The sequence below is a fragment of the Trachurus trachurus genome (assembly GCF_905171665.1).
Source record: "Trachurus trachurus genome assembly, chromosome: 4".
Lineage (NCBI taxonomy): Eukaryota > Metazoa > Chordata > Actinopteri > Carangiformes > Carangidae > Trachurus > Trachurus trachurus.
The window spans coordinates 33,774,049-33,798,905 of record NC_139898.1 but is presented as its reverse complement, the minus strand read 5'-3'; the positions used below and the strand labels follow the sequence as shown (position 1 = coordinate 33,798,905).

Genomic DNA, 24,857 nt, shown 5'->3' with positions numbered 1-24,857 from the left:
AAAGGTCCGAGGTCAACCTCCTGCAGGAGATAAAGTCTCATACATGCGCTGTATATGGACACAAATATGTGGACTACGTCTGATTGGTTGATTGATCACATCAGAAAAGCGATTTCCACTGTTGTTTTATAGCTGAGAGTTATGTCAACTGAAACTTAGCTTATTGTCAAACCCGCCAACAGGAAGCTGTCTGCACAACTTGGCTCCAGACCGATTCTCCATCTCCTCGTACTTTACATTCTGTACTTTTGTTTTCACAAGTCGCTGCTCTAACTAAATGTAAAACATGTTCAGTCTCAGCTGTGACTTCTATAGGAACTAATGCAGTGTTTTTCAACCTTTGGGTCACCTGGAATTCTGAAAAAATTATGAAAATTATGATTAAAAACACCACACACAATCTTAAACAACTGTATTCTATACTTTCACTTTCTCGAATATAAATCGAGTTTAAATAAAATGCAGCATGTAAAAATATCTATTTCTATTAAAGCAGAAGTAAGCGATCCGGTCGTTTTCGCTAATGCTGCGTTCCAGGCAGGCTTTTGAAACCGTAAATTACAGCTTCAAGTCACAACTTACGACTTTGTAGCGTTCCTGGCAACCCACTCGTGTTTTTCCGACCTGTTTTACCTGTGAAAGTCACTATAACGGCCACTCGTAACTTCTGACCCGTGAACTCGTACCAGATCGAACTGGTACCACTTCACAGGTCGGAAAAACACGAGTTACGAGTTTCCTTGAACGCACCATAAGAGTCCTCGTCCCTACGTCGCCACATTCAGGCGCGTCCCTTGGCTGCACACACAGCCCTGCATGCCGTTCTCTCTCCTCATTGGATAAAAACTGTAGGATACGAGAAAAGTTTTCTCCTCGGCTCAGAGCAGAGCAGAGTGACTGACAGACCCGTGTTTCAGTCCAAACACTCTATGTAAGTGATTGCTGTCGGAAGATACAAATATTTAAGACTTATATTAACACAGATATATCACTTACTTCCGCTTTAAATTAATATAATTTGTGATGCCAAAAAATGGGGTCACAAGCCAAAAAAGGTTGGGAACAACTGAACTAATGTCTTAAATGTCTCAGAAATCAGGACTAATCTATCGTAACATGACGCAGAAGAAAACCACTTACATAAATCAGCAGAATTGTTTGCGTTTGTTCCTCCGGTTGTTCACCTTCAGCGCTGAGCCAAGGCCACCTTCACACACACAGATTCAATTTACCCCAGATCAATTCAGTATTCAGTATTTTTGGGGGGTTGGACTGGATTGGCTGATTGATCAGTCAATTGATTGGCTGCTGTATCAGATAATCAATTTATCGCCATGTGAACGACTGACCTTTTTATGGAGCCATTCCTCACTGAAACACTGGGTTACATGTACAGCGAAGGATGAGCTGACGGAGGAGCAGGAGGAGGAGGAAGAGAAGGAGGAGGGAGGAGAAGGAGGAGGAAGAGGAGAAAGAAGAGGAGGAAAAGAAAGAAAAAGGAGAAGGAGGAGAGATAGAAGTGGAGGAGGAAGAAGGAGAAAGAGGAAGAGGAAAATAAAGAAGAAGGAAGAGGAAGAAGAGGGGAGGAGGAAAGAGGAAGAGAAGGAGGAGGAAGGAGGAGGGGAGGAGGAAAAGAAAGAAGGAAGAAGAAGGAGAATGAGGAGGAAGGAAGAAGAGAAGGAGGAGTAGAAGAAGGAGGAAGAGGAGGGAGGAGGGGAGAAAGAGGTGGAGGAGGAAGAAGGAGAAGGAAGAAGTGGGGAAGAGGAAAGAAAGAAGAAGGAGGAGGAAGAGGAGGAGGAGGAATGAGGAAAAGGAGGAGGAAGAGGAGGAAGGAGGAGGAGGAGAGAAAGAGGTGGAGGAGAAGGAAGAGAAAGAAGAGGAAAAGAAAGGAGAAGGAAAGAGGGAGAGAAGGAGGAGGAAGGAGGAAAAGGAGGAGTAGAAGGAAGAAGGAGGAAGAGTAGAAGAGGAGGAGAAGGAGGAGGAAGAAGTGGGGAGGAGGAAAGAGGAAGAGGAGGAGGAAGGAGGAGGGGAGTAGGAAAAGAAAGAAGGAGGAAGAAGGAGAATGAGGAGGAAGGAAGAAGAGAAGGAGGAGTAGAAGAAGGAGGAAGAGGAGGGAGGAGGGGAGAAAGAGGTGGAGGAGGAAGAAGGAGAAGGAAGAAGTGGGGAAGAGGAAAGAAAGAAGAAGGAGGAGGAAGAGGAGGAGGAGGAATGAGGAAAAGGAGGAGGAAGAGGAGGGGGAGGAGGAAAAGAAAAAAGAAGGAGGAAGAGGAGGAAGGAGGAGGAGGAGAGAAAGAGGTGGAGGAGAAGGAAGAGAAAGAAGAGGAAAAGAAAGGAGAAGGAAAGAGGGAGAGAAGGAGGAGGAAGGAGGAAAAGGAGGAGTAGAAGGAAGAAGGAGGAAGAGTAGAAGAGGAGGAGAAGGAGGAGGAAGAAGTGGGGAGGAGGAAAGAGGAAGAGAAGGAGGAGGAAGGAGGAAAAGGAAGAGTAGAAGGAAGAAGGAGGAAGAAGAAAGAGTAGAAGAGGAGGAGAAGGAGGAGGAAGGGAAAGAAGAGGAAGGAGGAAAAGAAAGAAGAAGGAGGAAGAAAATGAGGAGAAGGAGGAGGAGGTGTATCTGTTTGTATCCTCATGTTTCTCTCTGACACAAACAAGCCTGTCGGCTCCTCGTGTCTCAGTGTTTAGTGATAAATCCAAATCTTCTTGATCTGAAATTAAAATGACGGCTCTTCCTCCTTCTCCTCCTCCTCCTCCTCCTCCTCCTCCTCCTCCTCCTCCTCCTCCTCCTCCTCCTCCTCCTCACTGCAAAAACGCAAAATCTTTCCAAGAATATTTGTCTTATTTCTAGTCAAAATGTCTCATTTCTGGTCAAAACTAAACTCATTCTACTTAAAACAAGACTCATCACATTAAAAAGCAGCTTGTTTTTAGACACTTTTTAGATTTTCACTTGAAATAAGTAGAAAAATCTGACAGTGGAGCAAGTTTTTCTTTCTTATTACAAGCACAAACAACTTGCTTTCACTGGCAGATTTTTCTACTTATTTCAAATGAAAATTTGTTTGAAACAAGTGAAAATGATCTAAAAACAAGTTAATTTTTAGGTGATGAGTCTTATTTTAAGTGAAGGAGTTTACCTTTGACCAGAAATGAGTCATTTTGACAAGAAATAAGACAAATATTCTTGGAAAGATTTTGAGTTCTTGCAGTGCTCCTCCTCCTCCTCCTCCTCTTCCTCCTGCTCCTCCTCCTCCTCCTGGTTCTGAACGAGTGACTCGTGTCCTTTCAGAACAACAGTTTCTACTCCGGTCCTGATCAGATATTCTGGATAATCTTGCGCCTCCATTATGGATTCAGTGTAATTGGTTCCTCGGAGGAGAAGCTGTCAGGAGGAGTCGGCTTATTTATGCCCAGACCTTCAAACACCGAACCAACTTTTTGTTAATTTTCAGATGGAGATGGTTGAAACGAGTGGTGAAACGACTCAGAAATTAGAAACGATGGCTGCAGGAATTTGAAGCCAGAGTTTTTTTTTTTTTTTTTTTTTTCCTAATTCTCCAGTCCAGGATTTTAAATCTTTGCCCCGAGCGCTGTGGGTTATTAAAACGGATTCGTTATTATTATTCATGTGGAGCAGCTCGCTGACTGAGAGGAGGAGAAGAGAAGAGACGACTCTGGACCTGGACCGGGAGAGAAAGTGACGAGAAACATTTCAGGATTCATGTTCCCTCCTTGTTTCCAGGGGCTGAAAACATCTGTTAGATTCTGTCTCTTCACTCCTCTTCTCCTTGAATCTGAATTAATTCACGTCATTTAAAATCTAAATATTTGACACATTTAGTAGGGACCAGGGAGGCTGGTCGGGAAGATGCCATCTGGTTTGAAAATGGTGGAAATTTTGTGACATATGATGAAACTCATAGTGAAAGAAATAATTAAACAGATAAATGTTAGAATAAAGAAATAAACAAACATGTTCTGCTGTGGGCATTTGACATAAATATCTTCATATATCAAGAGGATGGAGGTGTTCAGGTCCATTTTTATCTCAACTAGCCGGAGCTTTGGTGAGTCCAGGTTGAGGAGAGGAAGCCTGTGGAAGCTGAACTTCATCCAGCTGCTCATTTTGTTCTGACAAGTCGGAAACACGCAGAAACAAACCATAGCGTTAGCGGTAGCAACAAGCCACGCCGCGCGGCGCTCAGAGATGACATTATCCAGGTCAGAGGTCAGTAGGTCAACCTACAGACCCCGGATGTTGATAACAGCTAACCCTGGACTCAGAGGGGAATAGCACTAGCCTATCAGAACTAAATATTGGTGAAATGAAGGAGTTTCTCTGCAGATAATGTGTTATTTAGAGGCTGCATTCTGCTGCCCTGTAGACTCCATTATATGGATATACGCGGCTCTCGGCTGGAGCTCATTTCATCACAACCACTTGTAATGACACCAAAGTTATCTGGGGGAGGAAATGATCGGATTTTATGATAGAAATAAGGTCCAGATTGTAAAAAAACTATAATTATCTTTTAAAGGTTGGGTCTGGAGTTTTGTGCCCAAAAATAAACATTAGACTTGTACAAATGAAATCCGTCTTAATCATCACCCATGGGCTTCTCGTCCTGTGTGGTGGGGGCTGTGTCTCCCCCTGCCTGTATTTTGGTCTTTTGCTCTGTTTTGTTCAGGTTTTGTTGTGCACATGGACGTTTCTGGGTGGAGCTAGAGAGTCGCAATCAAGCATAGATATCTATGGCGAGAGAGTTGGTGTTGTCTCTCCAGCCAATGATGGAGCTCAGGTGAAGCTACGTGCAGCAGAGTAGTAGCTCAGGCCTGCTAGCTGCACTAGCTGTCTCTGATGCTACTGAGTCTCTCTCTCTCTCAGCAACAGCAGTCAGGACAACAAAGTAAAATAAATACAGTCTGAGTGACAAGTAACAAGTAGGCTATTCGGGCCTTTGTAGTGAGCTAGCTCGATGCTAACTTCTGCTAGCGCTAGCGGGGGGGGCGACCGCCATTCCGAAGGACCGCCATTCCGACGGTCTGCCAGTCCGAAAATTCCCGAATGTCCGTCATTTCGAACTTCCCGAGGGGCCGCCGTTCCGAATGTGTTTTATTTTGAAAATTGACCGGATTCTCTCGTGGTTTGACTTCCTGCCCGGCTTGACACGACGCGCCGCGGGGACAGCGCCCGACCGGCCCCTCCCCCTCCGCCTCCAAAGTTTCACCCAGGTGCGAGTCTGATGCATTACATCCATGGTCTGATGCAGCCGCGGCACTCCTGCTGAAAATAAATGTCCTTGCTCTGTGCTTTGGTTAGGTTTAGGCAATGTAGAAAGGAGTTGGTTAAGTTTAGTAAAAAGGTTAGGTAGAGGCCAATAAAATCGCAGTTTATATGTATCTCCCCCGGGAGTCGAACCCTGATCCACCGCATCAAAAGCAGATGCTCTGACCACTACGCTACCACCACAATTAGGCTTGTTTACTCCGTGCCGTAAACCATTCAAGATTTTTTCAGGTTCGGAATGGCACCCTTTCTTTCAGGTTCGTAATGGCACCCTTTTCCCATAAATAATTAAGGGTCGGCATTCCGACAAATTAAAGTAAACGTTCGGAGTGGCGGCCCTTCGGAATGGCACCCTGGAACCAGCGGGCGGTTAGCATCCGCGGCTAACACCCGTTTCTTAGTTCACCACAACGGCATAAAAACATACACGGAGGCTCCCGGTGTTGGCGAAAGGTCGGCTAATCGGCCCACGGCTCCAGCGGTTCTTTCGGACTGTATTTCCTTTCCTTTGTTGTCATGACAACGGCTGCAACGAACAAAACTTCAGACCCTACCTTTAATCTCCGTCTGGTGGCTGTGCAGCTGTAGCAGTGTGGTTCACACAGCGACCGCTCCACCTCTTCATCCAACATGGTTGTGTTGGTTCATCTGTTAAAGCACTGGACTCGGCGCCGTGTGGTGTGGTCGTTGCAGCTCGTCTCCAACAACACAAGAACAAACACACTCGACCTGCACAGTTTCCTTCACCTGTGTGTGTGTGTGTGTGTGTGTATGTGTGTGTGTGTGTGTGTGTGTTGGTGCCTGCGGTGTGTCACGGTGACAGTCTGTGTGTAGTGGACGGACCGTGGAGGATGTTTATAGAGAGCGAGGAGCTGCAGGGACGGCGAGCTCGTCCTTCAGCTCAGACATCGGCACCAGAGCAGAGTGAATTATCTCCGTGACGACAAAGTGGACGTGGAGTCATGTGACCCGTCCTTCCTATCTGTCATCGCCGGATCAATCGTCTCACAGAGGTCAATTATTCTACACCTTTCATAATGGTTACAGAACTATTACAGCCTCTTCATATCTGCAGCCGCTGACGGATGATCCCCCGAGTGTGTGTGTGTGTGTGTGTGTCTGTGTGTGTGTGTGTGTGAGAGAGAGAGAGAGAGAGAGAGAGAGGTCTGGTGTGTCACAGAGATTTCATTTCATTATCTTTTAACCTTTCCTCTCCTGGTTCCTCCCTCCATTGTCTCTGAACAGGAGGTGCCACTTTAATTAATCCGCTGTGTAACTCTAATGTATCACTGTCACACACACACACAATGGGAGTCCTGAATGAGTCCGCACAACGCACTGCAACTTGCAATGACACAAACGTGCTACAAATTAAGAAAAAAGTAATTTACAAACAGGAAGTGCCACGTGATTAACTTGTCTTTGTCTCATATTTACAGTTTTTCTCAGTTGGTTTGGCTCATTTCTCTAAATAGAAATGACTGTTCAGTGTTACAGTTCAACACCATAGATCACTTGCAAAAGAGCATCTCTCTCTCAAAACAGTTCACTCGTGTCAAAACTAAATTTCCTTCTCATACAAATAGTCATTGCCCCCAAAATGCACCGTCCCTTTGGCATCGTGTCACTGCAAGTCAAAATGTTTAGATGTTTTGTCATTATGGCAGAGGAGCATTGAAATGTCCCTCATGTCCAACTCTCAGTCTGAGCTCAGTCCTTCATTCACTATAGTTACTGGATTTGTTTGTTTTGTCTGGGTAACAGAATACAATGTGTATAAAACTGAAAAAACAGGATTTTATGGTAAGAGTAGGCTATAAGGTTTGACATCACACATTGCACTCATGGGGCCCTAGTTTGCTGGCGCAGCGCAGGTGGCGCAAGGTAGCGCAGCCGGTCTAATGCAAGTTTCGACCAGCGCAGCCGAGCGCAAAGTCAGATTGGAAGATTGGCAGATCGTGCTGCGCTGAGATAGGCGTGGCGGCGCAGCAGGGGGAGGCGTCACAGATTCAGCTTGGTGCAGTGGAAGTTTCGTCCGAAAATGTCCCGCCGAGGTTGCGCTGAAAGCTCGCCACCTCCAACCAGGTCTAGTCTCAGCGCAGCGCGGAGCGCAGCAGGTGCAGTGGAAGTTTGGCTGACTGACCTGCAGTGCACACACGTCACCAAGACCTCACAGGCAGATCTCCACAGTTCCAGACACATTTCAATGCAATAAATATCCACAATAACCACTATTTAATGCAACTAACGGAATCAACACGTGAATTTATATCTATATAGATTGTCCCGTCACATCTTACGTCAGATCAAAGCAGAGATCAAAGGCTGTCGGCGCGTAATGGAAACTCCACCTGAATTAACACAGCAGGGACGAACTGGCACTGAAAAGCAGCTGTGGATGTCCCAAGCAGGACTGAGGGTGGATGACTGCATGTCGCTGCCGTGTTGAGATACCACTCTGCCCTTGTGATGATCGCTGTATTTATTTATTTACTTATTAATTCATAAGCACGTGCGACCGCATCACGCGGCCGTAATGAAAAACAAAACACAAATCATCATCTCTCTTAGTCCAGCACAACAGCCTCGGTATCAGATAGTCAGTATATAGCCTACTACAGTACTCAGCATCTCTATCACAGAAAAAAAAAAGAGAAAAAAAGAGACGGACAGAGAGAGAGAGAGAGAGAGAGAGAGAGAGAGGAGGACAGAGAGAGAGAGAGAGAGAGAGAGGGAGAGAGAGAGAGCGCGTCCTTGCTGATTTCATCCACATGGTGTGTGTTTATGTTGTGATTAGTGTAGCCTACACCTCTGATCTTATACACAGGGTTTGAATAAATGTGAGTTTCTTTATTAGTTTATTAGTTGTTGTTTCTTAGATTGCGTAGGGGTTCTCAGTGTATCAGATCAATCCTGGTTAAGTATATTAGTAAACTCATTATTGGTCACTCTGAGCTCGGACCTCCGGGGAAACAGCTGTTTCCTCCGGGGAGAGGTTCGACCTCTGGCGTCGCTGTCTCCTCCGTCCATGTCAAAGTATAAAATGACAAACTTGCAGCGCGCATCACCCGCCGCGCAGTTAAAGGTGAGGAGAGGAGCTCCTTTGATTGGTGAAGATCTGACTCGGCTGTGTCAAACCCACTCCACGCCTTTCTCTCCTCCTTCTGTCTCCCTCCCGCCCTCTCTCCTCCCTCTTCGCCGTTTGCGCCGGTGGGAGGGACGAGGGGAGGGGTTGCGCCGGTCTAAGTCTGACTGCGCGGCCCACGAATCTTGCGAAATGGACCTGGGCCACACCCCGTTGACGTGGCGAAGCTGCGCTGATCACAGACTTCACCTGGTCGACGAAACTAGGGCCCATGCTGTCAAGGAAAGGTAGCCATTTTTATTCACACGTAAAGTAACTTCCATTCATCAGAGTAAGAAAATGTATACAGCATAATATACTGTAATATAAACACATGAACAAAAACAAGGAGAATGATAAGTAACCTACAGTCTGTAAATAAATATATGGTATTCATGGTATTATGTTCTTGACTAATTTGGACAATTGAACAGACCATTGTGCATGTGATGACTTATAGAATGAAATGATGCTGACATGTTTTAGAGAGAACAACCAGAGAATCAACAATCAGTTCTTGGACATTGTACTAACTGCAGCTGCCTGTACTTAATCATTTACAAAGATGTACGAAGACATCTACAATTTGATGAAATGAACGAGAAATACAATTCTGTTGTGAACATTTGCCAAGTGGTTTGGAGGTTTGTCCATGTTGTTTTGAGAATGTAATTTCTGTTTCGAAAAATGAACCAAACCAGTGGAGAAAAACTGTAAAGCAAATGACTTTTGAGATGGATTTTTAAAAAGAACGAGACGTTTGCTGTTCAAATGGTGACTGTGAGATGATTTATTTAATGTTGTACAAAAAGTTTACACACCTGTTCCCTAAAACTGTGACCAAGTAACAACACTTCAACCCACTTTAAAAGATCATATTTTAAAATTTTACAATCTTATATTTTTTCATTGACAACCTGGATAAAATTTACTCTTATTCATGGAGAAATATATAAAAAGACAAAGTGATTTAGATAACATGATTACAACAACAGAGTAAACATTAAATCATCCAAGTTATGTTCACAGTTACACAAAAATCTGGCAGAGGATTAATATGATCAATAATCTTTGCTAGACATTTTACACATGCTGATATTTCCCACATCCATAATATAATCCACATGTTAAGTACCGATAACAATAAAGTAATAAAGTTTCATCATCAAACAAGATAATCTAATCCAGAAGTAGAAAATTAACCAACAAAACGAGAGAAAACCCAAGAAAACCCATCACAGTCTGTATCAGTGCAGACAAACCTACACATACAGTCGACTGCAGCATCATGATGAATCTCACTAAACACTCCTGTTTACTTGAGCTCACACAACTCAGCTGTGGCTCCACCAAAATACCCATACAACCAGAGTCCAGGATGTAGAGGCTGAGTGAATGTGGTCTGGACTCTGTGGAGGAGAGTCATGGTTTCAGTGACGCTGTAGAAAGACAGAGTACCTGCCCTGTGATCCAGGTACACTCCTATTCTGGAGGACTGAGGGCCTGAGATGGAGGTAACATTACTGTTATGTCTGAATTCATAACCACCACTGGAACATTGTAATGCCCAAGATAAGTCATTGTATCCAAATCCAGATTCAGACCATGTCACTGTTCTCTTGATGTTCTTGTAGGAAACTGCTATTATAACGTGACCACTCCACTTCACCTCCCAGTAACAACGTCCTGTCAGACCCTCTGGACTCAGGACCTGGCTACATCCAGTGAATCTGTCTGGATGACTTGGATATGACTGGTCCTCACTCATCACAGTTACTTTTCTGTTCCTGTCACTCAATGACAAATGCGTGTGTGCTGTGTTTGAATCCAAAATAATTTGTTTTGAAAATCTCCAGAACTCAGCTCTGGTCTGAGGTTCTCTCTGCAGCGGTAAAACTTCCACCTTTGACCACTCCTCACCGAGAACAGCCTGCAGTTTATCTCTGGCCTTTGACACTGCTGCCGTCACTTCCTCAAAATCTGGTCGCTTGACGGTGGGTAACTTCGTTGCTTCACCCAGATATGGCAGAGAGGGGTAGTTGTTTAGGAAATGGAGGTGGTCCTCTGTGATTGACAGCTGCTCCAGACCAGAGTCTTTCCTCCTCAGCTCAGTGATCTCCTGCTGTAGCTTCTCCTCCAGCTCTTTGACTCGACTCACTTCAGTTTCCTGTTGAGATCTGATCTGCTGCTTCACCTCAGACCTTCTCTTCTCAATGAGTTGGATCAAGTGGGTGAAGGTCTTCTCACTGTCACTAACAGCTTCATCAGCAGAGAGGTTGATGGCCTCCGCCTCCTGCTGAAGCACCTTCACATCTTTCTCTCTGTCCTGGATTCTCTGTTGGATCTTTTGACGACTCAGCCCGAGCTCCTTCTGTTTCTCAGCCCTTTCTGCTACAGCTGTGACTGCGTCGTGGCCTTTGTGTTCATCCATGAAGCAGAGAGAACAGATACACTGCTGATCAGTGCGGCAGAAAATCTTCATCACCTCATTATGGCGAGGGCAGATGTTCTCCAGAAGTTTAGAAGAGGCTTGGACCAGCGTGTGTTTCTTCAGTGGAGCTACGTCGTAGTGAGGCTGAAGGTGCTGCTCACAGTAAGAAGCCGTACACACCAGACAGGACTTAAAGGCTTTCAGCTTCCTCCCAGTGCAGTAGTCACAGGCCACGTCTCCAGGTCCAGCGTAGGAGTGATCAGGTGAAGCAGCTTTCAGTCCTACCTTCTTCAGTTCCTCCACTAACTCTGCTAACATGGTGTTTTTCACCAGGGCTGGCCTCGGTGTGAAGCTCTGTCTGCACTGAGGGCAGCTGCATGTGTTCTTCTGATCATCTTCACCCCAGTAGTTTTTAATACAGCTCATACAGTAGCTGTGTCCACAGGGAATAGTCACCGGCTCCTTTAGAAGATCCAGACAGATGGAACAGCTCAGTTTGTCTCGATCCAGCTGAAACATTTGCTGCGCCATCTCTCCTCTACAGCCGTCGTCAGTGAAGTCAATAAGTCAACTTTCTGTTTCCAGAAATAGAGCTGTTCTCTGAGCCACACAAACTCTGACACTTCTCGGGTTTCCTCCGCTGTGTAAAGAGGAGGGTGTGTGAGAGGGGAGGGAACAGTGAACAGGCTGAACTCTGATTTAAAAACACAAGTGCATTTGATTAAATTGTGTGTGTGTGTGTGTGTGTGTGTGTGTGTGTATGTGTGTGTGTGTACGTGCATGTGTATACCAATGTGTCCCCTGAGCATTTCCGTAAAGTGTATGTGATACTGTTTTGATGTTGCTTTGTTTTGTCTTTAAATATGCACTTTTTTTAATTTTTAATTGTTTGCACTATTATTGCATTGTATTATAATTGTTTAACTATTGTAAAGCACATTGAGTTTGCCCTGTGCATGAAATGCGCTTTATAAATAAAATTGAATTGAATTGAATTGATAGCAGGAGGAGGAGGGAGAGGTCGTCAGGCTGGTTTGTGTCAGGAAGAGGAGCAGTGAGTTAGAATATTCACTTTGTTTATTTGGATGGGACAGTGCACATTAATGGACAAAAACATGTAAATGTGCCGGATTATAGCAAGATGCTAATTTCCGTCTGGAGTCCCATAATCATAAAAACAGTTCAATGACAGTAGCCTACCCATTACAGATAATAATGTAGACAAAACAAAAAGACAAAAAGGCAACTATGACAATGAAGAACATATTGACAAACACATTCCACAGGTAGAAGGACCATAAGAGTTTCATTCTGGGAGATAAAGTGCATAAGTGCTGGGTTAAAGTGACAAGTGCTAAAGTGCAAGAGTGCATAGGTAGCAGGTTGTATTGCACGATTCCCTATAAGAGTATAAGTGCCAGATAGTATTGCACAAGGCCCTAGAGTGCACATCAGTTTAAAGTGCCATGTTGTATTGCACGATGCCCATTACACCCAGTTGCACAAGCAGAAGTGTGTAGATATTGCACAAAATGTAATACATAATTGTGTAAGTACTACTAAAACCAAAATGACATACACAAAAATATTGTGTACAATCTACTAAAAAATAAAAACTCAAAAGGTGCCCCGGCAGTTGTTATAGTATACAGGTTACAGGTGGTCGCATGTCTGGTGTAGAATGTGTTTTATAGAAGAGAAACACACATTTCAGGACTTGTATCATCAGAACAGACATTTCTGTGATTTTCAGCCTCCTTTCATATTTACAGTTTTTCTCAGTTGGTTTGGCTCATTTCTCTAAACGCCGCAAGTGATGATGCTGACATGTTTTGAAGAGAACAACCATTAGACTGAGAATCAAGAGTCAGTTTAGATCAATAAGATCTATTCACCTGGACATTGTGCTACTGCAGCTACCTGTACTTAATCATTTACAAAGATGTACGAAGACATTTGCAATTTGATGAAATTAACGAGAAATACAATTCTGTTGTGAACATTTGCCAAGTGGTTTGGAGGTTTGTCCATGTTGTTTTGAAAATGTAATTTCTGTTTCGAAAAATGAGCCAAACCAATGGAGAAAAACTTTAAAGCAAATGATCTTTGAGATGGATTTTTAAAAAGAATGAGACGTTTGCTGTTCAAATGGTGACTGAGATGATTTATTTAATGTTGTACAAAAAGTTTACACACCTGTTCCCTAAAACTGTGACCAAGTAACAACACTTCAACCCACTTTAAAAGATCATATTTTTTAAATTTTACAATCTTATATTTTATATTTTTTCATTGACAACATAGATAATCTTTGTTTTTTTTATATATATATTTCTCCATAAATAAGAGTAAAGTGAATTAGATAACATGATAACAACAACAGAGTAAACATTAAATCATCCAAGTTATATTCACAGTGACAGAAACATCTGGCAGAGGATTAATATGATCAATAATCTTTGATAGACATTTTCCACATCCTGATATTTTCCACATCCATAATATAATCCACAAGTTAAGTGCCAATAACAATAAAGTAATAAAGTTTCATCATCAAACAAAATAATCTAATCCAGAAGTAGAAAATTAACCAACAAAACCAGAGAAAACCCAAGAAAAACCATCACAGTCTGTATCAGTGCAGACAAACCTACACATACAGTCGACTGCAGCATCATGATTAATCTCACTAAACACTCCTGTTTACTTGAGCTCACACAACTCAGCTGAACCTGGAAAAACCCAGAATCCAGGATGTAGAGGCTGAGTGAAGGTGGTCTGGACTCTGTGGAGGAGAGTCATGGTTTCAGTGACGCTGTAGAAAGACAGAGTACCTGCCCTGTGATCCAGGTACACTCCTATTCTGGAGGACTCAGGGCCTGAGACGGAGGTAACATTATTGTTATGTCTGAATATATAACCATCACAGGAGCAGTATAATGACCAGGATTTGTCATTGTATCCAAATACACATTCAGTCCATGTCCCTGTTCTCTTGATGTTCTTGTAGGAAACTGCTATAGAAACGACCCCACTTCACTTCACCTCCCAGTAACAACGTCCTGTCAGACCCTCTGGACTCAGGACCTGATACGTGTCAGTGAATCTGTCTGGATGACTTGGATATGACTGGTCCTCACCCATCCAAGTTACTTGTCTGTTCCTGTCACTCAATGACAACCATGTATTTGCTGTGTTTGAATCCAAAATGATTTGTTTTGAATATCTCAAGAACCCAGCTCTGGTCTGAGGTTCTCTATGCAGCAGTAAAACTTCCACCTTTGACCACTCCTCATTGAGAACAGCCTGCAGTTTATCTCTGGCCTCTGACACTGCTGCTGTCACTTCCTCAAAATCTGGTCGCTTGACGGTGGGTAACTGCGTTGCTTCACCCAGATGTGGCAGAGAGGGGTAGTTGTTTAGGAAATGGAGGTGGTCCTCTGTGATTGACAGCTGCTCCAGACCAGAGTCTTTCCTCCTCAGCTCAGTGATCTCCTGCTGCAGCTTCTCCTCCAGCTCTTTGACTCGACTCACTTCAGTTTCCTGTTGAGATCTGATCTGCTGCTTCACCTTAGACCTTCTCTTCTCAATGAGTTGGATCAAGTCGGTGAAGGTCTTCTCACTGTCACTAACAGTTTCATCAGCAGAGAGGTTGATGGCCTCCGCCTCCTGTTGAAAGCACCTTCACATCTTTCTCTCTGTCCTGGATTCTCTGTTGGATCTTTTGACGACTCAGCCCGAGCTCCTTCTGTTTCTCAGCCCTTTCTGCTACAGCTGTGACTGTGTCGTGGCCTTTGTGTTCATCCATGGAGCAGAGATGACAGATACACTGCTGATCAGTGCGGCAGAAAATCTTCATCACCTCATTATGGCGAGGGCAGATGTTCTCCAGAAGTTTAGAAGAGGCTTGGACCAGCGTGTGTTTCTTCAGTGGAGCTCCGTCGTAGTGAGGCTGAAGGTGCTGCTCACAGTAAGAGGCCGTACACACCAGACAGGACTTGAAGGCTTTCAGCTTCCTCCCAGTGCAGTAATCACAGGCCACGTCTCCAGGTCCAGCGTAGGAGTGATCAGGTGAAGCAGCTTTCAGTCCGACCTTCTTCAGTTCCTCCACTAACTCTGCAAAAAATGGTGCTTTTCACCAGGGCTGGCCTCGGTGTGAAGCTCTGTCTGCACTGAGGGCAGCTGCATGTGTTCTTCTGATCATCTTCACCCCAGTAGTTTTTAATACAGCTCATACAGTAGCTGTGTCCACAGGGAATAGTCACCGGCTCCTTTAGAAGATCCAGACAGATGGAACAGCTCAGTTTGTCCCGATCCAGCTGAAAAATTTGCTGCGCCATTTCTCCTCTACAACCGTCGTCAAAGTCTGACACGTCACATGTTTCCACCGCTGAATAAAGAGGAGGGTGTGTGAGAGGGGAGGGAACAGTGAACAGGCTGAACTCTGATAGGAGGATGCCAATTTCCGTCCGGAGTCCCATAAACATAAAAACAGTTCAATGACAATACACATTACACATAATGCCTAATGTAGACAACACAAAAAGGCAACTATGACAATGAAGAACATCTTGACAAACACATTCCACAGGTAGAGGGACCATAAGAGTTTTGTTCTGGGAGATAAAGTGCATAAGTGCTGCTTTAAAGTGCAAGTGCTAAAGTGCAAGAGTGCATAGGTACCAGATTTTATTGCACAATGCCCTGTAAAATCATTTATCTAAAGTGCCAGATAGTATTGCACAAGGCCCTGAAGTGCACATCAGTTTAAAGTGCCAGGTTGTATTGAACAATGCCCATTACACCCAGTTGCACAAGCAGAAGTGTGTAGATATTGCACAAAATATGTAATACACAATTGTATCATGTAAGTACTACTAAAACCAAAATGACATACACAAAAATATTGTGTACAATTGACTGAAAAATAAAAACTCAAAAGGTGCCCCGGCAGTTGTTATAGTATACAGGTTACAGGTGGTCGCATGTCGGGTGTAGAATGTGTTTTATAGAAGAGAAACACACATTTCAGGACTTGTATCATCAGAACAGACATTTCTGTGATTTTCAGCCTTCTTTCATATTCACAGTTTTTCTCAGTTGGTTTGGCTCATTTCTCTAAACGCCGCTAGTGATGATGCTGACATGTTTTGGAGAGAATAACCATTAGACTGAGAATCAACAATCAGTTTAGATCAATAAGATCTATTCACTTGGACATTGTGCTACTGCAGCTACCTGTACTTAATCATTTACAAAGATGTATGAAGACATTTGCAATTTGATGAAATGAACAAGAAATACAATTCTGTTGTGAACATTTGCCAAGTGGTTTGGAGGTTTGTCCCTGTTGTTTTGAGAATGTAATTTCTGTTTCGAAAAATGAACCAAACAAATGGAGAAAAACTGTAAAGCAAATTATTTTTGAGATTGATTTTTTAAAAGAATGAGACGTTTGCTGTTCAAATGGAGACTGAGATGATTTATTTAATGTTGTACAAAAAGTTTACACACCTGTTCCCTAAAACTGTGACCAAGTAACAACACTTCAACCCACTTTAAAAGATCATATTTTTTAATTTTACAATCTTATATTTTTTCATTGACAACATGGATAAAATGTAGATTATTATAGTTTTTTATATATATATATTTCTCCATACATAAGAGTAAAGTGATTTAGATAACATGATTACAACAGCAGAGTAAACATTAAATCATCCAAGTTATATTCATAGCGACACAAACATCTGGCAGATGATTAATATGATCAATAATCTTTGATAGACATTTTACACATGCTGATATTATCCACATCCATAATATAATTCACATGTTAACTCATTGAGTGCCGCGCTCCTTTCCAAAGTTTTAGTCAAGTGTACCGGCAATTTAGACCATTTTTGACGATTTTTGTAGAGCCACAGTGTATTCTATATTATTGCCACCAACACATACTGTGGCTCAATTGAAAGGTTTAACTTAATGCTTCAAGTGGCCACAAACTGTTTGTTTCTACGTGCCTCTGTTCCTGAGAAAAGTCAAGCTAAACATGGCTGGGTTTCACCAAAATCCCTCCTTTTTTTCTAGAAAAGGAGATAGAGCGTCTTTTATGAAAGGTGCTCTGTTTGTGTCTGTCGCTCTTCTGACACTCGCATTTCTGGATCAAAGGGCTCGTATAAGATAAATATATACAACAATGGTTGTTCTATTCACAAAACCACCAGCGGGGGCGGGGGGGGCGCCACTAAACAACAATAACACAGACGCACCGTGCCGTGTCACAGCTTCTCGCCGCGGAGCGTGAGGGTCAGTCGGCCACCGCGGCTCGGGAAGACCGGTCCCGCCGGTGGTCGCGGTCCTTCTGTGGTACGGGTCGGTGACGCCGGTCTGCTTTGGTCCAGAGACCATCAGATTTTACCGCGGGAGGACTTTGGGGAGGACACGGTGTTGCTCCAGATGAAGACCGGGCGGACTGTCGGCTGAGAGCTTCCTGTTTCTGCTCCGAGCAGCTCGAGCAGCTGGAGCAGCAGCGCGGGTGAGAGCAGAGCAGCTGCGCTGCATCTGCATGCAGAACTCCGTTTGCAGAAGCCGAGTTATGATAAAAACTTCCAGATCATGAGCTGTCATGTGACTTTGATCGTCATCTATTTCAGTTCTCCTCGTCGTAGAGTCCCCAAATTTACATATAATGTGTATTAAAGTGTCTATTTTCATAATTAAAAAAAAAAGCAAAAAACGATAAATCTCGTTTTTGGCACTCAACGCATGGGAACGAAAAACGAGAAATTACGTGGTTGGCACTCAATGAGTTAAGTGCCGATAACAATAAAGTAATAAAGTTTCATCACCAGACAAAATAATCTAATCCAGAAGTAGAAAATTAACCAACAAAACCAGAGAAAACCCAAGAAAAACCATCACAGTCTGTATCAGTGCAGACAAACCTACACATACAGTCGACTGCAGCATCATGATGAATCTCACTAAACACTCCTGTTTACTTGAGCTCACACAACTCAGCTGAACCTAACCAAACGTAGAATCCAGGATGTAGAGGCTGAGTGAAGGTGGTCTGGACTCTGTGGAGGAGAGTCATGGTTTCAGTGACGCTGTAGAAAGACAGAGTACCTGCCCTGTGATCCAGGTACACTCCTATTCTGGAGGACTCAGGGCCTGAGACGGTGGTATCATTACTGTTATGTCTGAATGTATAACCACCACTGTAGCAGTATAATGACCAGGATTTGTCATTGAATCCAAATCCAGATTCAGGTCCTGGCCCTGTTCTCTGGATGTTCTTATAGGAAACTGCTATTAAAACAAAACCACTCCACTTCACCTCCCAGTAACAACGTCCTGTCAGACCCTCTGTACTCAGGACCTGGCTACATCCAGTGAATCTGTCTGGATGACTTGGATATGACTGGTCCACACTCATGTAAGTTACTTTTCTGTTCCTGTCACTCAATGACAAACGTGTGTGTGCTGTGTTTGAATCCAAAATGATTTGTTTTGAATATCTCAAGAACTCAACTCTGGTCTGAGGTTCTCTCTGCAGCGATAAAACGTCCAATATGAAAACACACTCCTCATTGAGAACAGCCTTCAGTTTGTCTCTGGCCTCTGACACTGCTGCCGTCACTTCCTCAAAATCTGGTCGCTTGACGGTGGGTAACTGCGTTGCTTCACCCAGATGTGGCAGAGAGGGGTAGTTGTTTAGGAAATGGAGGTGGTCCTCTGTGATTGACAGCTGCTCCAGACCAGAGTCTTTCCTCCTCAGCTCAGTGATCTCCTGCTGTAGCTTCTCCTCCAGCTCTTTGACTCGACTCACTTCAGTTTCCTGTTGAGATCTGATCTGCTGTTTCACCTCAGATCTTCTCTTCTCAATGAGTTGGATCAAGTGGGTGAAGGTCTTCTCACTGTCACTAACAGCTTCATCAGCAGAGAGGTTGATGGCCTCCGCCTCCTGCTGAAGCACCTTCACATCTTTCTCTCTGTCCTGGATTCTCTGTTGGATCTTTTGACGACTCAGCCCGAGCTCCTTCTGTTTCTCAGCCCTTTCTGCTACAGCTGTGACTGCGTCGTGGCCTTTGTGTTCATCCATGAAGCAGAGAGAACAGATACACTGCTGATCAGTGCGGCAGAAAATCTTCATCACCTCATTATGGTGAGGGCAGATGTTCTCCAGAAGTTTAGAAGAGGCTTGGACCAGCGTGTGTTTCTTCAGTGGAGCTACGTCGTAGTGAGGCTGAAGGTGCTGCTCACAGTAAGAGGCCGTACACACCAGACAGGACTTGACGGCTTTCAGCTTCCTCCCAGTGCAGTAGTCACAGGCCACGTCTCCAGGTCCAGCGTAGGAGTGATCAGGTGAAGCAGCTTTCAGTCCTACCTTCTTCAGTTCCTCCACCAACTCTGCAAACATGGTGTTTTTCACCAGGGCTGGCCTCGGTGTGAAGCTCTGTCTGCACTGAGGGCAGCTGCATGTGTTCTTCTGATCATCTTCACCCCAGTAGTTTCTAATACAGCTCATACAGTAGCTGTGTCCACAGGGAATAGTCACCGGCTCCTTTAGAAGATCCAGACAGATGGAACAGCTCAGTTTGTCTCGATCCAGCTGAAACATTTGCTGCGCCATCTCTCCTCTACAGCCGTCGTCAGTGAAGTCAATAAGTCAACTTTCTGTTTCCAGAAATAGAGCTGTTCTCTGAGCCATACAAGCTCTGACACTTCTCGGGTTTCCTCCGCTGTGTAAAGAGGAGGGTGTGTGAGAGGGGAGGGAACAGTGAACAGGCTGAACTCTGATTTAAAAACACAAGTGCATTTGATTAAATTGTGTGTGTGTGTGTGTGTGTGTGTGTATGTGTGTGTGTGTACGTGCATGTGTATACCAATGTGTCCCCTGAGCATTTCCGTAAGTGTATGTGATACTGTTTTGATGTTGCTTTGTTTTGTCTTTAAATATGCACTTTTTTAATTTTTAATTGTTTGCACTATTATTGCATTATATTATAATTGTTTAACTATTGTAAAGCACATTGAGTTTGCCCTGTGCATGAAATGCGCTTTATAAATAAAATTGAATTGAATTGAATTGATAGCAGGAGGAGGAGGGAGAGGTCGTCAGGCTGTTTTGTGTCAGGAAGAGGAGCAGTGAGTTAGAATATTCACTTTGTTTATTTGGATGGGACAGTGCACATTAATGGACAAAAACATGTAAATGTGCCGGATTATAGCAAGATGCTAATTTCCGTCTGGAGTCCCATAATCATAAAAACAGTTCAATGACAGTAGCCTACCCATTACAGATAATAATGTAGACAAAACAAAAAGGCAACTATGACAATGAAGAACATATTGACAAACACATTCCACAGGTAGAGGGACCATAAGAGTTTCATTCTGGGAGATAAAGTGCATAAGTGCTGGGTTAAAGTGACAAGTGCTAAAGTTCAAGAGTGCATAGCTACCAGGTTTTATTGCACGATGCCCTATAAGAGTATAAGTGCCAGATAGTATTGCACAAGGCCCTAGAGTGCACATCAGTTTAAAGTGCCAGGTTGTATTGCACAATGCCCATTACACCCAGTTGCACAAGCAGAAGTGTGTAGATATTGCACAAAATGTAATACACAATTGTATTATGTAAGTACTACTAAAACCAAAATAACATACCCAAAAATATTGTGTACAATTGACTGAAAAATAAAAACTCAAAAGGTGCCCCGGCTGTTGTTATAGTATACAGATTACAGGTGGTCGCATGTCTGGTGTAGAATGTGTTTTATAGAAGAGAAACACACATTTCAGGACTTGTATCATCAGAACAGACATTTCTGTGATTTTCAGCCTCCTTTCATGTTTACAGTTTTTCTCAGTTGGTTTGGCTCATTTCTCTAAACGCCGCTAGTGATGATGCTGACATGTTTTGGAGAGAACAACCATTAGACTGAGAATCAACAGTCAGTTTAGATCAATAAGATATTCACCTGGACATTGTGCTACTGCAGCTACCTGTACTTAATCATTTGCAAAGATGTACAAAGACATTTGCAATTTGATGAAATGAACGAGTAATACAATTCTGTTGTGAACATTTGCCAAGTGGTTTGGAGGTTTGTCCATGTTGTCTTGAGAATGTAATTCCTGTTTCATAAATTGAGCCAAAATGGAGAAAACTGTAAAGCAACTGATTTTTGAGATTGATTTTTAAAAAGAATGAGACGTTTGCTGTTCAAATGGTGACTGAGATGATTTATTTAATGTTGTACAAAAAGTTTACACACCTGTTCCCTAAAACTGTGACCAAGTAACAACACTTCAACCCACTTTAAAAGATCATGTTTTTACATTTTACAATCTTGTTATATTTTATATTATTTCATAGTTTTTTTTAAAATATATATATATTTCTCCATAAATAAGAGTAAAGTGAATTAGATAACATGATAACAACAACAGAGTACACATTAAATCATCCAAGTTATATTCACAGTGACAGAAACATCTGGCAGAGGATTAATATGATCAATAATATTTGATAGACATTTTACACATGCTGATATTTTCCACATCCATAATATAATCCACATGTTAAGTGCTGATAACAATAAAGTAATAAAGTTTAATCATCAAACAAAAATAATCTAATCCAGAAGTAGAAAATTAACCAACAAAACCAGAGAAAACCCCAAACATCACAGTCTGTATCAGTGCAGACAAACCTACTCATACAGTCGACTGCAGCATCATGGATGAATCACACTAAACACTCCTGTTTACTTGAGCTCACACAACTCAGCTGAACCTGAATAAACGTAGAGTCCAGGATGTAGAGGCTGAGTGAAGGTGGTCTGGACTCTGTGGAGGAGAGTCATGGTTTCACTGACACTGTAGAAAGACAGAGTACCTGCCCTGTGATCCAGGTACACTCCTATTTTGGAGGACTGAGGACCTGAGATGGAGGTAAGATTACTGTTATGTCTGAATGTATAACTACCACTGTAGCAGTATAATGCCCAGGATTTGTCATTGCATCCAAATACACATTCAGTCCCTGTCCCTGTTCTCTTGATGTTCTTGTAGGAAACTGCTATACAAAAGGGACCACTCCACTTCACCTCCCAGTAACAACGTCCTGTCAGACCCTCTGTACTCAGGACCTGGCCACATACAGTGAATCTGTCTGGATGACTTGGATATGACTGGTCCTCACTCATCACAGTTACTTTTCTGTTCCTGTCACTCAATGACAACCATGTGTGTACTGTGTTTGAATCCAAAATGATTTGTTTTGAATATCTCAAGAACTCAGCTCTGGTCTGAGGTTCTCTCTGCAGCGGTAAAACTTCCACCTTTGACCACTCCTCACCGAGAACAGCCTGCAGTTTATCTCTGGCCTCTGACACTGCTGCTGTCACTTCCTCAAAATGTGGTCGCTTGACGGTGGGTAACTTTGTTGCTTCACCCAGATGTGGCAGAGAGGGGTAGTTGTTTAGGAAATGGAGGTGGTCCTCTGTGATTGACAGCTGCTCCAGACCAGAGTCTTTCCTCCTCAGCTCAGTGATCTCCTGCTGCAGCTTCTCCTCCAGCTCTTTGACTTGACTCACTTCAGTTTCCTGTTGAGATCTGATCTGCTGCTTCACCTCAGACCTTCTCTTCTCAATGAGTTGGATCAAGTGGGTGAAGGTCTTCTCACTGTTACTAACAGCTTCATCAGCAGAGAGGTCGATGGCCTCCGCCTCCTGTTGAAGCACCTTCACATCGTTCTCTCTGTCCTGGATTCTCTGTTGGATCTTTTGACGACTCAGCCCGAGCTCCTTCTGTTTCTCAGCTCTTTCTGCTACTGCTGTGACTGCGTCGTGGCCTTTGTGTTCATCCATGGAGCAGAGATGACAGATACACTGCTGATCAGTGCGGCAGAAAATCTTCATCACCTCATTATGGCGAGGGCAGATGTTCTGCAGAAGTTTAGAAGAGGCTTGGACCAGCGTGTGTTTCTTCAGTGGAGCTACGTCGTAGTGAGGCTGAAGGTGCTGCTCACAGTAAGAGGCCGTACACACCAGACAGGACTTGACGGCTTTCAGCTTCCTCCCAGTGCAGTAGTCACAGGCCACGTCTCCAGGTCCAGCGTAGGAGTGATCAGGTGAAGCAGCTTTCAGTCCTACCTTCTTCAGTTCCTCCACTAACTCTGCTACCAGGGTGTTTTTCATCAGGGCTGGCCTCGGTGTGAAACTCTGTCTGCACTGAGGGCAGCTGCATGTGTTCTTCTGATCATCTTCACCCCAGTAGTTTTTAATACAGCTCATACAGTAGCTGTGTCCACAGGGAATAGTCACCGGCTCCTTTAGAAGATCCAGACAGATGGAACAGCTCAGTTTGTCTCGATCCAGCTGAAACATTTGCTGCGCCATTTCTCCTCTACAACCGTCGTCAAAGTCTGACACGTCACATGTTTCCACCGCTGTATAAAGAGGAGGGTGTGTGAGAGGGGAGGGAACAGTGAACAGGCTGAACTCTGATAGGAGGAGGAGGAGGAAGAGATCTTCAGGCTGGTTTGTGTCAGGAAGAGGAACAGGGCGTCACGACTCTGTTGTCTTCCTTGTCTGTCTTGTCTTAGTGTTATGTCCTTTTATGGGTCCCTGTTTAGTTAAGTTTAGTTCCTGTTTTATTTCGAAGTTCTGTGTTGTGTCATGGTCTGTGTATTTGTCCTAGTTGAGTTCCTGTTTTATTTTGAAGTCCTTGTCCTGTCTTCCTGTGTGCTCCCTACCCTTGATTACCTAATGTGTCTCACCTGTCTGATTGTACCACCTGTGTCTAATTTCCTCATGTGTATATAACCTCTGTGTTCTCCCTTGTCTCATGTCGGTTCATTTGTTGTTTGTCCTCGTGATTCCATGGTGTGTTTTCTGTCTTCCTGTTTCGTGTCGAGCCTTGGTAAATAAAGCTTTTTGTACTTAAAGTCTGCATTTGGGTCCTGCATCCCTGAAAATCCTGATAGAATGAACCGACCAAAAAAGGACCCAGCGCACCATTACCCCCAATTCCAATCCGCCCCCTGAAGACTCAGGCCCTGAACCCTCACTGACTAAAGTGACGTCAGCTCTAAGTGACAGAGTGTGAGAGTCTGTGAGGGTCCAGATGCTGTAAACATGAATGGAACAGCACTTACCCACTCTCACGACACGTTACCTTGACAACAAAATGTTTTTAACTCCGCCCTTGGACCGATAAATTTACTGTAGGCTACTTTCAACGCGCACAAGGTGTGTGAGGGGGACGGACTCAAAACAAAATATTCCTGGATCAGATCTGATCAAATCATCATCAATAATCACAAACTGCACGTTAACACTGACAGTAAACTTCTTCTTTTCTTTTTATTTATTCCTTTTTTTTGGCTCCTGTCCATTAACAATAAAGAGACTGGCGGAGCTCTCTCTGACTACTTGTGTTAATTTCTTTTTTTTTTAACACTTGCGTTCCGACGGCATCCCCTGTGTTATGGTTTGACTTCACAACGCTATGAACTGTGGGTAATTCCCCTACCCAAAGTCAGCATCGGTGCTGACTGACGGTAAGGGGGCAGAAAGGGCTCATTCACTGACTCACTGACTTGATGATCTGACAACGGAACAGCCCTCACACACTCACGGACTTCCCGTGAACGCGCCTCTAAGTCAGTGAGTCCGTGAGGGGTCGGATTGGAATTGGGCCTTACTCTCCTTGCATGATGACTCTGGCTGAGTATTTTGCCTTCCAGGCAGAATGGACTGCCAAGAAGTCTCCTCTCACCGCCGCCAGCAGCCCAAGCCTCATCCCCAGCAACTTACCTCCCCAGAGGAGGACAACCCTCTCTGGGGCACCCGGCAGGCACTGGGGGGGCCCTGCTCGGTTCAACCGGCCTACAGAGCGGGGCTAGCCGCCCCCAGGCCAGCCAGGGCATCCCGGCTTGCTAGGGGGAAGCTGGCTGGCAAACCTCCTGTTCCGGTGGGACCGCAACCATCTCCTTTTCCGGTTGGGCT

The 24,857-nt window shown here is 43.9% G+C and overlaps 3 protein-coding genes and 1 pseudogene across 4 annotated transcripts; all 4 read right to left on the bottom strand.

The window, feature by feature from the left end:
- Nucleotides 1-9,717: 9,717 nt before the first annotated feature.
- Nucleotides 9,718-11,386, bottom strand: LOC310985388 (E3 ubiquitin/ISG15 ligase TRIM25-like; the record flags this gene model as incomplete). Its single annotated transcript, XM_083970961.1, has 1 exon — nucleotides 9,718-11,386. The coding sequence occupies exon 1, from the start codon at nucleotides 11,362-11,364 to the stop codon at nucleotides 9,718-9,720; it is 1,647 nt and encodes a 548-aa protein (XP_083827087.1). The 5' UTR covers nucleotides 11,365-11,386.
- Nucleotides 11,387-13,536: 2,150 nt separating this feature from the next.
- On the bottom strand, nucleotides 13,537-15,173 carry LOC310985387 (E3 ubiquitin/ISG15 ligase TRIM25-like; annotated as a pseudogene). The gene has a single exon. The product of its transcript is annotated as an E3 ubiquitin/ISG15 ligase TRIM25-like (transcript).
- A 2,566-nt stretch (nucleotides 15,174-17,739) lies between these two features.
- On the bottom strand, nucleotides 17,740-19,471 carry LOC310984502 (E3 ubiquitin/ISG15 ligase TRIM25-like; the record flags this gene model as incomplete). The annotated part of the gene is made up of 1 exon (XM_083969721.1): nucleotides 17,740-19,471. One exon carries the CDS (start codon nucleotides 19,469-19,471, stop codon nucleotides 17,834-17,836), a length of 1,638 nt encoding a protein of 545 aa, XP_083825847.1. The 3' UTR covers nucleotides 17,740-17,833.
- Nucleotides 19,472-21,611: 2,140 nt separating this feature from the next.
- On the bottom strand, nucleotides 21,612-23,246 carry LOC310985386 (tripartite motif-containing protein 29-like; the record flags this gene model as incomplete). The annotated part of the gene is made up of 2 exons (XM_083970960.1): nucleotides 21,612-21,767; nucleotides 22,101-23,246. 2 exons carry the CDS (start codon nucleotides 23,244-23,246, stop codon nucleotides 21,612-21,614), a joined length of 1,302 nt encoding a protein of 433 aa, XP_083827086.1.
- Nucleotides 23,247-24,857: the final 1,611 nt, after the last annotated feature.